General features: G+C 37.8%; 2 protein-coding genes across 3 annotated transcripts; both read right to left on the reverse strand.

Moving 5' to 3' along the window:
• Positions 1-354: 354 nt before the first annotated feature.
• LOC132155003 (kelch-like protein 40a) lies at positions 355-7,695 on the reverse strand. The gene is made up of 6 exons (XM_059563765.1): positions 6,103-7,695; positions 5,620-5,780; positions 3,765-3,872; positions 3,482-3,667; positions 3,253-3,402; positions 355-1,832 (listed from the first exon to the last, which is right to left on the reverse strand). The coding sequence occupies exons 1-6, from the start codon at positions 7,210-7,212 to the stop codon at positions 1,721-1,723; spliced, it is 1,827 nt and encodes a 608-aa protein (XP_059419748.1). The 5' UTR covers positions 7,213-7,695; the 3' UTR covers positions 355-1,720.
• Positions 7,696-9,058: 1,363 nt separating this feature from the next.
• hhatla (hedgehog acyltransferase like, a) lies at positions 9,059-16,146 on the reverse strand. 2 transcript variants are annotated; one of them, XM_059563766.1, is made up of 13 exons: positions 15,959-16,146; positions 14,175-14,287; positions 13,211-13,278; positions 12,738-12,851; positions 12,472-12,492; positions 12,101-12,295; positions 11,405-11,614; positions 10,809-10,980; positions 10,526-10,670; positions 10,370-10,405; positions 10,035-10,236; positions 9,726-9,870; positions 9,059-9,540 (listed from the first exon to the last, which is right to left on the reverse strand). In XM_059563766.1, exons 2-13 carry the CDS (start codon positions 14,278-14,280, stop codon positions 9,398-9,400), a joined length of 1,557 nt encoding a protein of 518 aa, XP_059419749.1. In that variant the 5' UTR covers positions 14,281-14,287; positions 15,959-16,146; the 3' UTR covers positions 9,059-9,397. The 2 variants fall into 2 exon arrangements, with proteins under 2 accessions (XP_059419749.1, XP_059419750.1); XM_059563767.1 differs by lacking the exon at positions 12,472-12,492 and having other exon boundaries at positions 15,959-16,145.
• Between the last annotated feature and the right edge of the window lie 430 nt (positions 16,147-16,576).

Raw genomic sequence — 16,576 nt, forward strand, 5'->3', positions numbered from 1 at the left:
TTGATCTTCTGAATTAAAAATCTATTTTTTATTGTTTTTAACTGGTCATTTTTCCACTTTTGCACAAGAAACCTAGAGTTTCAGATCTGTAAATATTTTTACACAGCAATATTTTTTATTAATTGGCTATTACAATCCTAATTATTGCTGTAGTATTTTAATTTCTATGTAATTAAGAATATTTTGGCATATGCACAACATTCCAAAACCTGAGAGGTGTCCGGATCTCTTCATTCCAGAGTATTTGTGTTTGTGTTTATCATTCATGATGAAAAAGTGACTCTGAAGCTCCATCCAAGACCCATCACGAAAGTCATGATGTTGAGCAGTATCAACAAGAAAAAAGTCTTTGGATTCTTTCACCTTTACTTTTTTATTTTCATGTGGCTTTGGAGGGTGCATGACAATATTTGTGTTGACATTTACCACAGACAATTGTGTTTTGATTTTAGTTTGGTCATTGTCTAGAGTATATTAGGTTATTGTTCAGTCACTGCCATTTATTTATCTTTTTCTTTAATGTCAGAACATAGTACTTGGTCATAATTGCAAAATGTTCAATTGTAGTAGTCATGTAAAATAACATAACAGAATGATAGAAATCAGTGTACATGGATATTTAAATAAGTCAAATTCTCTAATCTAATTATCCTAAATGACTATCAACGCATTCTTATGAAAAAAATAGATGGTCTTGTGTTTGTCTCCATCTGCAGAGTTTTCTTGGAATAGCAGTATCAAACGCTGCTCCATTACAAACCTTAAAGGGGTGGTTCACTGTTTTTTTTTCTAGGCTTGATTGTGTTTATGGGGTCCAGTCTAACATGTTAATGCTTCGTTTTTTTAAAAATGCATTATTTTTCACATAATTTACCTACATTCCACACCACTCTGTCCCTTGTTTGAGAAACATGCTGATCATTTCCTGCTTTTATGAAGCCTCTCCCTCAGAAATAGGCAATGGGCTTTGATTGGTTAGCTAGCCCAGTGTGCTGTGATTGGCTAAACCGCCCCTCACCTCAGCACATGTGCTCTTGTTGTATAAAAACGTCATTGTTTATATCACTTATCAGATGGAGCCCGATTGAAAAGCAAAGGATATTATTGAGGAGGACCGTGCAGACCCTGTGCAAGCACGACTTTTAATGGTCGGCTTATGTTTGTTGTTTGTTGTTGTCTCATACTTTTAGATACACTGTTATTTATCAATGCTACTGCTTATGTTATTCTTTAATATATGGTTTTATCCTAATTAAAGCTTTAACACAGTATGTCAACTGCAAGCACATTCATGTTTAATGCTTCTCATAGCTATGTGAAATTAAGTGTATAATTGGAACAGTTTATTGTTGGAATTAAGCTGAATGAGAGAGCGAGAGAGAGAGAGAGATGCAGAGCGATGCAAGGAACAGTATTAAGAACCACTTCTGAAAACAACAGAATTTTAAAGACATAATATCTCCATTTGCACTGAACTTTCAGCTTCGTAACTTTGCTGATATTGTTTATGCTCAAACAGCAACATTACAAACTAACTAATGTAAAAAAGATGAAATTGCAATGAACCACCCCTTTAAGATCTATCACTAACTATATCAACATTAAGCAAGCTAAGTCAGTGACTTTTTGATTCAATGGAATATGTATTGCTTCATTTCCTATGTATGAAGATGTGGGCAACATTGTTTTACTCTGTATTTTGTCAACAGATGACAGTAGATCACATCTTGGTGAGTCTCAAGGTGTTCAGACGAACTCCAAGCACAGTGGCCCCTGCAGCATAACGGATCTCTCTCAGGATCCCATTCCAACAGTTCTCCTCCTCCTCAAACCTGTCAGACAAATCACAATTTAAATCTCAATTTTCAACTTTATTTTCAAATATACAGTGAGTATAGAAAAGAATCACCCCTTTTAAAATAATCACATTTTGTTGCTTAGCAGCCTGAAATGAAGACGCAGTTTTTGTTTTATCCAGCTGTATTTACTCAGTGCAACTTATAACATCCAAGTGAAAGATATAACACCAACATGTCAGAAAAAACAAAACAGAATCACTCTTCTTAATGACACACAAAGCCATTTGGCTTTCAACTGTGATCAGCTGTGGTCGTTTTGATTAGATCAGCATGAAAAGAGCTTTCCTGGAGCATCTTAGTCCTTGGTAGTGCAACTGAAGCAAATAATCAACTGTGGCAAGATGCTGTCAAAAGATCCCCAGGATAAAGTCAGGAGATGGATACAAAAAAATTCAAAGGTTTTATCAATGGTTAGAAGCAGAGTGAAGTCTATTATTAAGAAGTGGAATGTATTTAGTACAACACAGACCCTCCCTGGATCAGGACGTCGCTCCAAACCGAATGAAAGAGTCAGGAGGAAACTGGTCAGAGAGGCGACCAAGAGGCCTACAGCAACTCTGAAGCAGCTGCAGGAATTTATGACAAATGTGGCTTGTATGGGACGATTGCAAGAAAAAGGTAACTCATCAAGAAAGGCCACATAGAGTCATGACTGAGCTTTGCCAAAATGCACCGTTAAGATTCTGAGGCAGATGAGACTAAAACTGAATTATTTGTCCTCCACACCAAACGATATGTCTGGAGGAAATCCAAAAAAGCTCAGCATCCAAATAACCGCATTCCTCCAGTAAATCATGGAGATGGTAATATCCTGTTATGAGGGGGTTTCTCTGCAGCAGGGACTGGAGCAATTTTCAGGATAGAAGGAAAAACGGATTAGGCAAAATACTGTCAAATTCTTGAGGAAAACCTGCTGCCCTCTACCAGAAAGTTGTCAATGGGAAGAAGGTTTACCTTCCAAACTATCACCATCAAATTGAACTGAACTTGAGCAGTTCTGCAAAGAAGAGAGGGCAAATATTGCAAAATCTAGATGTGCAAAGTTAGTAGAGAAAACATATCCCAACAGACTAAAGGCTGTAATTAAAACAAAGATGGTTCAACAAAATTCTGACACAAGGGGGTGATCCTTTTTCCAGTTCAGAGATTCTGTTTTTTTTTGTTTTTTGTTTTTTGTCTTTAACCATTGGTATTATAATGTATCTTTCAGTTTGATGTTTTAAGTTGTAAATAAAAGTAAATATAGCTAGATAAAACAAAAATCGTGTCCATCTTCATTTCAGGCTGCAAAGCAACAAAAAGTGATTTTTTTTTTTCTATACCCACTGTATTACCAAGTCTCGTTAGCTCTATAAGTTCATTAAACCAGTTTGAGGTGAACATAAATACTCACTTCCATATGTCATTCATTTCAGTGGGCTCCAGTTTTTCTGTGGTCTCATTGGGCATCATAGCAAAACCCCCCACAGCATACAGGCAGCTGCCCAGTTCAATCAGGTTAAGAGAGCTTCTCTCCTGAGGAAACTCCACGAAATCTGACCAGCTACGCAGGAGACAAACAAGTGAGCAACTTACCTGAGTTGAGGAGTCTTGAGAAAATATGACAAAAGAGTGTGACTTACGTGTTGCTGGCGATGTCATAGACCTCCACACTGTTAGTCAGGCCATCATCAGTGACTCCGGTCACCACATAGATTTTGTTTTTGTGAACAGCTGTGCCGAACAGCGAGCGGGCGGTTTTCATGGGTGACATATCCTTCCATTCAAACTTAGAGGGGTCATAGACACACACTCTCCTCAGGCATTTCCTATGCATCACATTTCATTTACGTCTGGTTATGAAAACCAAAGACAACCTGGCATAATGTGTTTGTAAACTAGGATAAAATCAGGTTCTTCACTCACTTGCTCTCAGTTTTTCCACCTATCACATAGACCAGTCCTTTGTGTGAAACAATTCCATGACCATAAACTGCGTATGGAAGAGGGTCTGACTCTCCCCATTTGAATGATCTGTGAGAAAATGTATAATTATCAGTATTCAGCCATTTCAGACAACATCCAATTGATCAGGGATTCTGGCTAGGATCGACCAATGTGAAATATGAGAGGGAAACAAAATTGTTCTATTTAAGTTGCTTATCAAGTTCACACCATAAGGCTTATGGTAAGATATAACAGTTATGAAAGACATGATTGTGAGGTATACATATTAAACAGAGAACACCTTTTTTTTTAAAGTGACCCATCAAGTAAAATTGATCTGCCTAATGGCTGTATTGAAGTAATGATTTATTGATATAGAGAGTTAGTTCAATAAAGTAAGTCAAATGTTGATTCAGTAGTGGCTCTGGCTGATTCGCTTAGTTCATTCACAGTTGAGGATTTGTTAAACTGATACAAATTGGTAACTCTTGACTGCGTCCAAAAGCTAAATGCAGGTCTCCACAGGCAACATATGAAGGGAGGAAGGCACCAAGGCGCATATGACTTCCATCACTGTGTCACATCCTGTCTATTGAGATGCATTCATCTGATTGATGTTTGAAGACATACAGTAGATAAAAGACATATTCTCCACTGCCTGTGATATCCCACAATCTGACTACCAACTTTTCAGATGAAATGTCATGGAATCGTGTCTGATTCCATGACATTTGAGCTAAAAAATAAATTAGAGGGTGGCCTACAATGCTGGTGTCTGTTTCCATGAAGTGGGGGCAATTCCAACTTTGCAAGGAAAGTCTGGTGCTTCTGACTCACAGCCTGTAAGTATGTTTTCATATGTAAAGGATTTGCCACTTATGATTCAAACGTTTTGAGCAGTGCAGAGTAGCGCTTATTGTTTGTATTTTCTCTGATCAAAAATGCAGACATGGTTTTTTGTTTATGCAGCACAATATGCAATTCAATGTGTAAAAAGACAGTTTAAGGGGCCGTTCACATATCGCACCTAACAATGCGTGGAAAACGCTAGGCGCGGCATTAATGAGGGCTTGACAAGTCATAAAGTTCAGGAAATCCCTGGACCACAGTGATGAGCTTCTCCTCCATTTTTCTGCTGAGGTTTCAAAATAACGAAAAAGGTGAGGAAGCTGATTGGTTGGTTCTTTTCACATGACCTGCGGTGCGCTTGGAGTATTCTAAAATGTTGAGATGTTTTTAACTCGATGCGGTGTGCCACGCCTGGAAGAAATGAGCACTTCGCACCACGTGCGTCGCTTCAATTATGAGCGCGCATACCGTGGACCTAGATTTTAAATAATGAACTTTAACTGCATGTAAAAAACGCAATATGTGAACGGCCCCTAAGTCATTATAATCAGTAATTATGTCCCTGCTGGATGCAACAAATGTCTCGTTTGTAATGGGTTTTAATGTTTTTGTCTCATCGCGTAGGGACACACGGCATCATAGTTTGGTAAGGCCCTTAAACCACATAAACACATTGCATTACACCAAATACACAAAATAATGTTCTTTTTAGCAACATCATATGACCCCTTTAAATTAACAGACTCAAAAGAGTAATTTGTTCATGAATCAGACTACACAGGTCACACTAAACTATGTGATGAAAACACTGCCATGATCTGCTGCATCATGTTACATTTTTTTAAATAAAACTAATGGCAACAGATTGTTGAATGAGAATTCATGACATGCATGAACGCACAAACATTCTCACAATTTGTGCAACCCGCTTTCAGACTGAATAAGCTCTGTGAATGTATGTCATGCACTATATGATTGTACTCACTGTCTGTCATAGACCATAACAGAATCTAGTGCACGTTCTCCCTCCTTCAACTCTTTTCCTCCCACCACATAGATGGAGTTTTCAGCCTCAGCCAGACCAAACAGACAGCGTGGGTCTGGTAGTGAGGGCATCCCCAACCATTCAGAGCTCATGGAATCAAACTGTTGGATGAAGCAGAGCTCAGATTAAAAGATAATAATCTAAAAGCATTGTTCCTTTCTCATACAAATACAATTATTTGATTTGGTGACCCAATCACCTTCCAAGATTTCACTTGAATTACATGAGGAAAATATCATGCAGGCAACATTAAAAACATGACACATGAGGTTCAAAGCTTTATCAGCTGTTCTGAAGCTAAATGGACCCTGAGGGTCATTCTCACAAATGTATTTTTGGAACCAGAGATTTATGATGCTTTGAGTCATTGATTTGTAATGCAAACATATTTAGCAACATTTACGAGACTTGACCAAGCGTTACCTGAAGAAAGTAGGAGCTGAACGGCTGTTCTTTGTTCTCCTCATTGTACATCAGACCTCCAGCAACAAAGATCTGATTTTCCTTTGTGACAAGACTGCAGTGGTTTTTAGGGATCTCAGTGGATGAAGACGCCAAATAGCACTCGTTTGCGCCAACATCGTATGCTACCGTTCCTGTATCACTAATCATCAATATAAGGTCTGTTTGAAACATTCCAAAACGTGGATTGTCATTTAGGATCCCCGGTAGCAAACCCTCCTCATCCTCGTCCTCCGGATCTGCTGTCTCGCCTTCCTTCTTGACCCTTTTGACCCTGTGTAGCACTCCTTTCTGTGCATCCTTGACAATCTGAAGCTCCTTCTTGAGCTCCTGATTCGTCTTGATCAATCGGTGCCCCTCGACTTTCTCTTTAAAGTAACTTGTCGGCATAAGACGGAAACGTACGCAGTGTAGAAGTTGTGGCAGGTCCTTCAGTCTCTCATTCGTGTCATACTCCACCCACTCCATGAGAGATTCAAACACCAACTCTTCTCGTTCCACATTTAGGGAATCACATGTGATGATGGCTGCCAACTCACCAGGACCCAACTGATGGATGTCCTGGTCCCGAGTGATTAGGGCATACCGGTCACAGATGAAGTCCCGCGCCTCCATAGCCAAACGAGGACAGTCCAGCAACAGTCCCAATCTAAAGATGGCCAAACAGTTACTGAGAACCAGCTTCTGCTGCAGATATGACACACATACGCTGAAGATTGATGGAATCTGGTACATGTTTGCCGCCATGAAAATGTCTTGGACGTTATGCTCAGTCAGGTTGATATCAGAGGTGTATATGTACCTCAGGATCATCCCCATGACCCCAGGTTCAATGTCTTTTAGAACAATCTCCCGCTTTTTGCTCTCTTCCAGGTCCGAAAGGAACATGGCTTTGAAGTAAGGGCTGCTAGCGGCTAGCACTAGCCGATGACAAGGAAACTCTTTGTCTTTGATCTTAAGAACACAGTCTACAAACTTGTTAGCATCCAGGAGATCGCAGAGCCCATCTTGTAGAAGCGTTTGCTGGTACATCCGTGGCTCCGTCACTGGGTCCACTGACAAGGAGGCCATCTTGTTATAGTTTGATGTGATATTTCAGTAGGAGGGAGGGGTGTCCTGATCCTCTCCCAGTGCAGAACTGAACTGACTGTATTAACACTGTTACTCTAAAAGAGAAATGGCTGAGGACGTGATGATTTGGTGTGGCCTCAGTTCCTCAGCTGTCACAAGCTATCAGCTACTGTCTGTCCATCTATATATAGAAATGCACAAATGAACCACACTTAGGGCCTGAAATACAAGCTGTCCCTCCCCCCCCCCTGGCCAAACAGATCAGGCCAACAGCTGACATGTTTCTCACTGGGACTATGAAGTTGTGGATCTTATGGAGAAGGACAGTAGAGCACCACAAGGTGGTTGGGAAATGTGAATAACTTGAAAAGATTGTTACAGAGAGAAAGAAAATATGCAAATCTGACCCATTTACAACTAGTTTCAAAATGAGACAAACAGAAATAGGACTTCCTGTTGCTTTGGGAGATAATGTCCATCTAGTGGAGCTACTCAGTATTATGGGCTCCTTCATCTCTTAGCATCAAATCATAGGAACAAGCAGTGATAACCTTTGATTTACTTTGCTATTTCTTTTATTTCTATTTTACAGTAAAGCACAGGGAGAGATGGGTCAACAGGACATTTCCCAGGCTAGACTCAAACCTGGGCACTATGAGCGCAAGAGTGCTTTATTTGTTACAGTTCTAATAGAATTAATAATAATGATAATAAAAATTCAGGTAGGAAGGACTGCACATGGCAGGGAGAACGAGAATGGAAAACTTGAATCACTAGACTATAGGTTGTTTACATTTTCACCCTGAACCAATTAATCACAAACATATATGTGTTTATGCATTTTCTGTACAGAGGCATTTAATATAATTATTCCAATTTAAAGCTATAAAACTTTCTAAAGGTACACTCTTAAAAAGGTTTTAAACGCTAAGGTTTTGTAGTGATGACGTAGAAAAATAATTTTGAGTTCCCCAAAGAACCTTTAAGTGAATAATTCTTAGTTTTCTTAGTCTATAGAACATGTTAATAATCCAAAGAATCTTTTTCAACATTCTGTGTGATGGAAAGTTTCCATGGATAATAAATTTTCTTCATGGAATCATTTGGCAAAATAATAATAATAATACAAATATATAAATAATAATAAATCTATTTTTAGGTATAAAGACAAAGGAAACTCTAAGTTGTGCTTAAAACCCATGTAAGGTGAAAAAACTCCAAAGGGAGACAGTAAACTAGGAGATATGTAATTGTGTGCTGTTGAAAGCATAGCAGACCTACAGTATTCATCAGTGTATATTTAAGCCCATTATTCAACTCAAATCTAATGTGTGCCACTCAAAGCTAGATGTAGCACAAAGCCTAATAGGGGAATGTGTCCACACCATATCATCTGCTAGAGTGTGACACCACTAACAGAAAAATGTGACTGCACAAAGTTTAATGTGGTGAAGTGACTAAGCTTTGTGTGGTTTAATGGGGTACCATTGTGACTATCCTTTATAAGCAGTTCAGAACTATGTAAAATAAAGGTTTGTTTAACATGTTGGTCCTAACATATATGTTTTTTTATGTAAACCAGGGCTATCATATGTAACTAAAACTGAAATTAAAACCATGATAAAGTTGTTACTTGAAATAAAAATAAACATTAAATGAAATACAAAAAACTATTTAAGAAACTTTATTTCAACTAGTTGCTGAGAAAACATTTCTAATTTTCATTGTCTAAACTAATGTACTAAAATAACTAAGATTGGAATTAATAAAAACAAGAGAATAACAACTAAAACTGCTGTAAACATTAAGAATATTGAGAAAGGCTGAAATAAAAGACGACCCTGAAATCATTGTACATTTTCATTTTATTGTTCAATATATTATTTATTCATAAAATATTTGGCAATCCCATCCATTAAATAGCTATATCCACTGAAAATATAAATAAAAAATGCACTTGTTGGTTTGTTTGTGCAAGAGTATGTCAGAGACCAGGTTGGATTTGGCTAAAGCAAGTGCACTTTAGAACTAATCACAGTTAAAAACATCTTGTGTTTTTAAAACAGACTTGTGCAAAGCAGTCACCATAGTGATGGGACTGCATCGATCTGGCATGAAAGCTCATGGGCAGAATTAACAAGAGGGACCTCAAGAGCCGGATCAGATTCAATGACCTCTCTGTCCTCTACTCGGCCTTCTGCTTGCCCTCCTCTCGGGGTGGCACTGGTTCCGGATCATCCAGCAGAGCCTGCCTTCTCTCTCTCTCCTTTATCAGCTGCACACCACAGTAAGTCACAAACAGCACAGAGAGAGTGGACAATGGGAAGCCTGAGGGAATCACAAGGGTGCTATTACTATGGAGTTTTTGTGCCGATACTTGACATTTTAATATTTTTGTGTATATGTATGTATGTATGTATGTATACATATATATACACGCACAGACACACATCATATATAGTTACTTATATATGTAAGAAAGATTACATAATGGTTTAAAACAAAACACTTACCTTTAAGAAGCAGTCTCTTAGCGACCAGCTGAGCAAAATCCAGACTGTTCAGTGCCAGGATGTTGTACAGAATAATTTGCCAGAAGTTAACAGCATTGAACAAGCCCCTGATTCGACGTGACATTGCCTCAGACATAAGATTCCGCTGAAAAAAAATTTAACATTACATTTTGGCTGAACTTAGAACTGAATGCTGTTATTTTCATATCAGTGAAATGTAGGCTATTCAGTCATGATGTAATATTGAAAGATAATCATTTGTTAGTGCAATGATTCAAAACCCAAATGCTCAAATTCTTGGGATCTTACCTCAATGGTGGAGAACGGTGGCAGAGAAAAGAATTTAGCCACCCACAGTTCAAAGTTTAGGCCAAAGCAGTTAAAGAAAGACCAGATGTAAACCAGCTCACAAGGTCCGAGCCACAAAGTTGTGACACAAAAGGTGCAGATGGTTGCAAGAAGCTCCTTGAAGATGGCATCATGGTTTTCTCCAATATAGTCATACACATATCTTTAACAGATACAGGAGACACATGTTGTAAAGTTGAATATTTTTCCTGAGTATTTGATTGATATGGCAATATATACAGTATATTAAAATGATACATGTGATGATACACAGATGGCATTGGTTATTTGCTCACTTGCACAGCCAGTCATTGATTCCTCTGTCAAAGTGTCTGAAAAAGTCAATGTCAGAAGAAACTGTAAAGATGTGAACTGGTTATTCATACATCAACTGCATCCAAAAACATACTCTTGCATTTCTCTATTTCTCTTCTGTTGATGACTATACTTACGTTTCAGCGAACACATAGAGCATTGTGATGCATTTAGGAGGCTGAGGAGGGTCAAGATGGTCCAGTCTGGATACAGTGTTAATGACACCAAACAGGACAGCTGATTTCACCCAGTCATACACCAGATTGGAGTACGCCAAACCAGCTGAATAGAAAAATAATAATAATAAAAAATTTCAGTCTTCACTGATATTAAACAAACTAAATTGTACTTTCGAATAATTAGACAATACTTGCAAAATCATTTCTAAATGTCTAATGTTTTTTCTAGCTATTTACTGACCCAGAGACCAGTCAGACAGTTGCTTCAAAAGCTTCAGATCACTAGGGATGGTCAAAATGTACAAGAAATGGAAGAAGACATCCACCACCAAAATAGCCCCAAGGTGCACCAAAGCATGAATGGTGATGTTCCACATCTCTCTTTCTTTACGTGTCAAGTTAGGGTTGTTAGCCTGAAAATAAGAGAGGGATCATTACATTGCATATCTAACCAGAGTGACATTATCAACACTATTACAATAACATATTCTGTTCTATAAACTATTATAAGATTCCATAATCTGGGGCCAATTGCATTAACTGCTTAGACTAGTCTTAAAAAAGTTAGTCATCTTGTGTGTTTTCTTCAAGACAGGTCATTACTTTTTAAAGTCAGTTATAAAAAGATAGATTGACCCAGTTTGAACAAGAAAAGTAAGACTGATTACTTTTTGGCTAACTGCTAGTTGGTCAAACTAGTTCTTAAGACACAATCTTAAACAAGAGGGCCCTTGCACCACTGGTGCTCGGTCCCTAAACAGTGGCTATGTTTATGCAACTGGTCCCTGGACTTTTAAAATGCTTGTTTTCTTGAGAATAATGGAGTACAGGTCTCACCTGCTCATGGAATCGATCAAAGGTCATGACAGGTCCAAAGAAGAAGAAGGGGAGGTAGAAGTTGTATTTGATCAGATCTATGAAACTGTAGTTCCCATCTTTCTTCTCACAGTTCTCTAGAGCAAAGCTCATACAGCGCATAATGGAAAATCCACAGCCTCCATAGAACAGGACATCTTGGAGATCAAAAGAGCCTGTCACAAAGCCCTCCTGCATCAAAACATACAAATCATCAGAACATCAAAATGACAAAAATAACTTCATTTGTTTATGCACGTGGACACAACTACAGGGGGACTTGTGGTTAGGCTGTGGGGAAAAGAAGATGTTATATAAGGGGTTATAAAAAAAACACAAAAACATTATTCAAACTGCTGTAAAAATACACACATTATGAATGTATGCTATAGATTCACAACTTCACATTTTTAAAATACTACTGTTTATATAGTGCTTTACATAAAACAGATTGTTTCAAAGCAGCTTCACAGCAGCTTCACAGTAGTAAACAGGAAATCATTAGAATCAATGTTGCAAACTTCTTCAAAAATGAGACAAATTCAAATTCTGCTGTAAAGCAGCTCTAAGGAGACAACATTACTTTTAGCTCCAGACAGTTCAGTGTTGATTCAGTTTAATTCAACAACTGTGAATCATAATAGAGGGATGATTATTCATGGCTATAGACCTACTCACCTGCCAGGTATTAAAGGGCTCCATTTTGAAAGTTGCCAGGCTGGTAAGTCCAGCCACAAAGCAGAGCCACTTTCTCTTGACAAGGGCCACGCTGTAGAGGATGATGCAGTGAGACATGATGAGACTGATGTATGTCCATCCCATGGTAATCAGCACAGCCAGAGATCCATACAGCATATAGATCAAAGATCTGTTCTGTGGGTAAGGAAGAAAATCCCTAATTAATCCAGATGTCAGGCACAACAGTACTGAATGGATTTCTTTGGACTTAAACAGCTACTGTTTCTAGCGTTAGAAATGACAAAATAGTCAAATATTAGCTTGAGTTGTAGCTGTTATAAATATAAAATGACAAGTACTTTCAGAGTTACCTTGAATAAATCTATACCAGTCTTCCTGGGCAGCAGACAGAAAGACGAAAGCATGTAACATTTCACACAACATTCAAATTAGATCATTTAACACATGCATTGTTAATATCAAAATGTGTTTTTTCTATTATTGATTATTCCGACTCGATACATAAAATCATGCAATATTCACAAAACACACACAAATATCAATAGCAGAATATCTTCACTTTTAAATCTTAAATGACCTGATCATTGTGCATAAGGTGAATAACCCCATACAGTACCTTTGGAGACACCATTGAGCAGATCTTAGCAAAGATCACATGACCAGAGAGGGCAAACAGGATATGATTGCGGAAAGTGGTAAACCACATCACCCATTCAAAATCTGATGCATCCTGAACAGACAGAATCAGTCACAGGAAGCGATTAAACAGAGTCAGATTATATTTCAACAAAGTAATTTTTGTAATATACATCAAATCAAAATATAGTTATAAAGCACTTAGCATTATAAACCACAGAGTGTTTTATTTTTGTAATAAAAAAAAAAATTAGATAAAAATAGAATACAGAGAAAAATAGAGTGCAGTAAAAATTATAGAAAAAAAAATATGTGGGAAAAACACCCACACCACAAATGCAGTACATCTGCTTAAACCTACAGGGCATTAAAACTAGTTAAGGCCTCAGAGAAATACATCTAGTGAAGGCTTTTAAACATGTTCACAAGAGGTAAGGGATCTAATATACTTGCCATTTTTCTGCCAAAGTAATGCCATCCTGGTTTCACATTCTCCCTTACTGCCTTCCTGTTTACATTCTCTGGAAGAAAAAAAAAGAAAGAAAAAGTTTCACAAAAACAGCAAGGTGCATTTCAGGCTAAATGATTTTTTGCACCCTCAGATTCCAGATTTTCAAAAAGTTGTTGCCAAATATTGTCCTATCCTAACAAACCATACGTCAATGGAAAGTTTATTCATTCAGGTTTCAGATGATGTATAAATCTCAATTTAATAATTATTCAATATTGACCCGTATGACTGTTTGTGGTCCAGGGTCACATATGTGTTGTTGTGTAAGCATCCAGTTTTGCAGACTGCTAACCATGTAATCAATGTATTACTGAAATGTGTACAATGGACATCAGATTCACATAATTCACCAGCAAACAGGGTGAGCTTCAGAGCAAAACCTAATAGCATTACATAAGGTAAATTCTGCCAGCCTGTGTATTCAGAGGCTTCTCTGTGATAATCCAGACTCTCAAATATATTTTTAGATTTTGAAATGGTCCTGTGAAATCTGACAAACCTTTGTATCATGAATTTCAAAGATAACACAAATTGCATAACAGATCTTATTTGAGAGTTAGGGGTTGCTGAGGGTTATCAATAAGGGACTGGTACATTTAACTCCAAGTCTAATCTGATGTTTCAGTGTGTATAACATAACCGAAAAGTAACGTTAGACATAATTAATCTGTAAAAAGGTTGAGGCAGGATATGGCTGGTTTGCTCCATTACCAGCTCGGATGTTAATAAGCAAAACAGTCTGCCCAGCCCACAGAGAAACAATAATACAGTGCTCTGATTTACAATAAACAAAAGCAAATGCACCTTTACTCATTGTATTCTACAGCATTCATGATAGATGTGATTCACATAATTATGTGATCTTAATATAGTAAGAAAAAGTGAGAGATAAAAAATAAAGTGTACCACTGGAGGCTTCAATGATCCAGCTGCCTGCCCATAAGAGCGCAAGAGAGAGGACAGCAGTGTAGAGGTACAGCTCAGACTTGGGAAGGGCTGTCTTGATCCCCATGGTTAACCTGAGGAGACATCTTAACATTAAAATCCTGTTACACTCTTACTAAAATTAACCATTGACCACTGCTGAATATAAATGAGGTTAATACAATGGAAGCTGATACAAATTACCACCACAAGTTTGTTACGGTTGTTTTTTATGTTTTTATGGGAAATGTTTATAAAACTTGATTTATTAGGATGTCAAATCGTAATTCGTATAGTATTTTTTTTTAGCTCCAAGCTCATACTCACTAACGCCCGTTACAGGTCAAACGTCACTCTCACTCCTCAGATATCCACTGATTGTCCTCTTTCAGGTACTTTACAACTGGTCAAAAGTTACTTTTCGAATTTTAATAAGATATATCTTTGGTGAAGTGATACATTTTAGTTCTAAAACTGTAATACAATTTTAATTTCCACGGTTAAATACTGTTAAGCAACAGCTGACTGAGAAGGCGGCGAAAATTTTCACCTAATGATATCAGCGGGAAAATATCTGTCCAATCACAGGAGACTTTCGTGAAGTGAATATTAATATTAATGAAGTGACAAATTTGCAGTTGCCTTAAAAAGGTATGATTTAGAAGATAAATAAAGTGCTAGGAATCAAAACTGTAGGCTATATATATTTTTTTTTCATTTCATGATTTGTTAAAAATTATTAATATCGTTGATGATGATTATTATTCACGGTCACTACAACCACAAATACACTGATGGTTGTTAAGATTTCGGGTTTTGACACCCAGAATCAAGGTTTTCTGGCAGAACTAGTTTTCAAAATCCAATTTATAAAGGATTGGTGATCTGTAATGCTTTAAAACGTGTAAATGGTATGCTACAGCAAAAGCATATTACCTTATGAGCCTTTTACATGTTAAAATAGCCTCCCATTTATTTACGCAGTTCATTCGTTACAGTGAAATAACACCATAGTGTTAGTTACTGTAAATACTGTATTAAATCATGTAACTTCGCTACCAACAGTAAAAGTAACGCTGTATTTTTCTATCAGAGAAGACACTACTTAAATGCTGCTAATTACAATAATTAGGCTATTGTGAAGTTCACACACAATGATCAGCAATAATTAATGCATAAGAAATAAATTATTATACGCCAACATTGCCTCAACCAGGCAATCTACTTACAATAGTATACAGATATAACAAAACTAAAAAGAATAAGACACCCACAGAGTTGACACCCAGTCTAATTGTCAGAAGATAAGACTGTAAGTCAGTTACTTAAATGGGAGTGCCTGTTTTCACGGCTCCTCAGAAACAGCACAGTCAGCTGCACCGTACAACCTCTTCCTATTTTAGCCCGAGCAGTCGCTTATGGTTCAGAGCGCCAGCTGCAGCGCAATGCGATCTCACACACATCAGGAGATCCTTCAGGAGTATGAAAAACCAACGACAGAACTCCCAAATTAGTTTCATTTTAACACTGAATTAATTAGGAAACCATGCGTGCACCTGCTCAATTAAAATCAGAGTATTTGTGTCGAATAATTAATATATTACACGCAAAACGAAAGTCCTTTTTAATGAAAATGATGCTGCACAGCTCTAAACGCCCACACGTCGCCTCATATATGATCCGTGGGACTCCTATCTTTTTACAGCACTGTGTACAGTAAGTACAGTAGGCTAATTCAAAAAGAAGTGCACTTTCTCAGTACTAACCTCGTATGTGCCTTTCTCAGCCGCTCAGATGTCTGAAGACAGATGTCTACCCCCACAAAATTGAAAAAAGAAAAGTATAAAGGGGGGTGAGTAAAGGGGCTTCTCCTACATCCGTCCCGGTTTCCCAGTGCCGATGGTGCACTGTGAGAGCGAGGCAGCAGTAGCTGGTGTGGATGTTGCGGGAGGGGTGTAGAGAGTGTAGCCTATTTATAATCCGGATCGGAACTGCAGAGGGGTGGCACTAGAACTGTCTATCAAAGAGGCGCAGTTTTAAGAACCAGCGCTAAATGGTTGGCTACAGGACAGGTGCATGATGGCCGGTTGGAGAAATGCTTTCTTTTATTATCTTTTGGTCTGTGGGAAGTAGCCAGTACTGTCCAGAAGCAGTGCCTCGAGTTAATCCAGAGAACCATTTACTTCAGCCATTAATTGGCATTATAGCGGCCAAATGTTCGGAATATTTCGGAAGGTTTTTAAATGTTTTTGATATAAGATTTACAATATTTTATTTTTTATTTTTGGTACGCATAATAGATTTCTTTCAAAAGCATTAATTTTAATGAGTCCAAACCTTTTTTTTTAAACTATCGTTAGTGTACATTTTCCAGCTGGTCAACA

The sequence above is a fragment of the Carassius carassius genome, chromosome 12 (assembly GCF_963082965.1).
Source record: "Carassius carassius chromosome 12, fCarCar2.1, whole genome shotgun sequence".
NCBI lineage: Eukaryota > Metazoa > Chordata > Actinopteri > Cypriniformes > Cyprinidae > Carassius > Carassius carassius.

Bases quoted from the DNA above. Each gene is read 5' to 3' on its own strand.
- hhatla (XM_059563766.1), bottom strand. From the start codon at position 14,280: ATGGGGATCAAGACAGCCCTTCCCAAGTCTGAGCTGTACCTCTACACT. The intron at 10,981-11,404 runs GTGAGACCTGTA...TCTTATTTTCAG, and splicing joins TTGATCGATTCCATGAGCAG to GCTAACAACCCTAACTTGAC. The intron at 9,541-9,725 runs GTAAGTGTTTTG...TGATTCCCTCAG, and splicing joins TAAGAGACTGCTTCTTAAAG to GCTTCCCATTGTCCACTCTC.
- LOC132155003 (XM_059563765.1), bottom strand. From the start codon at position 7,212: ATGGCCTCCTTGTCAGTGGACCCAGTGACGGAGCCACGGATGTACCAG. The intron at 3,873-5,619 runs GTGAGTACAATC...ATTTTCTCACAG, and splicing joins GTTATGGTCTATGACAGACA to ATCATTCAAATGGGGAGAGT. The intron at 3,403-3,481 runs GTAAGTCACACT...TCTCCTGCGTAG, and splicing joins TATGACATCGCCAGCAACAC to CTGGTCAGATTTCGTGGAGT.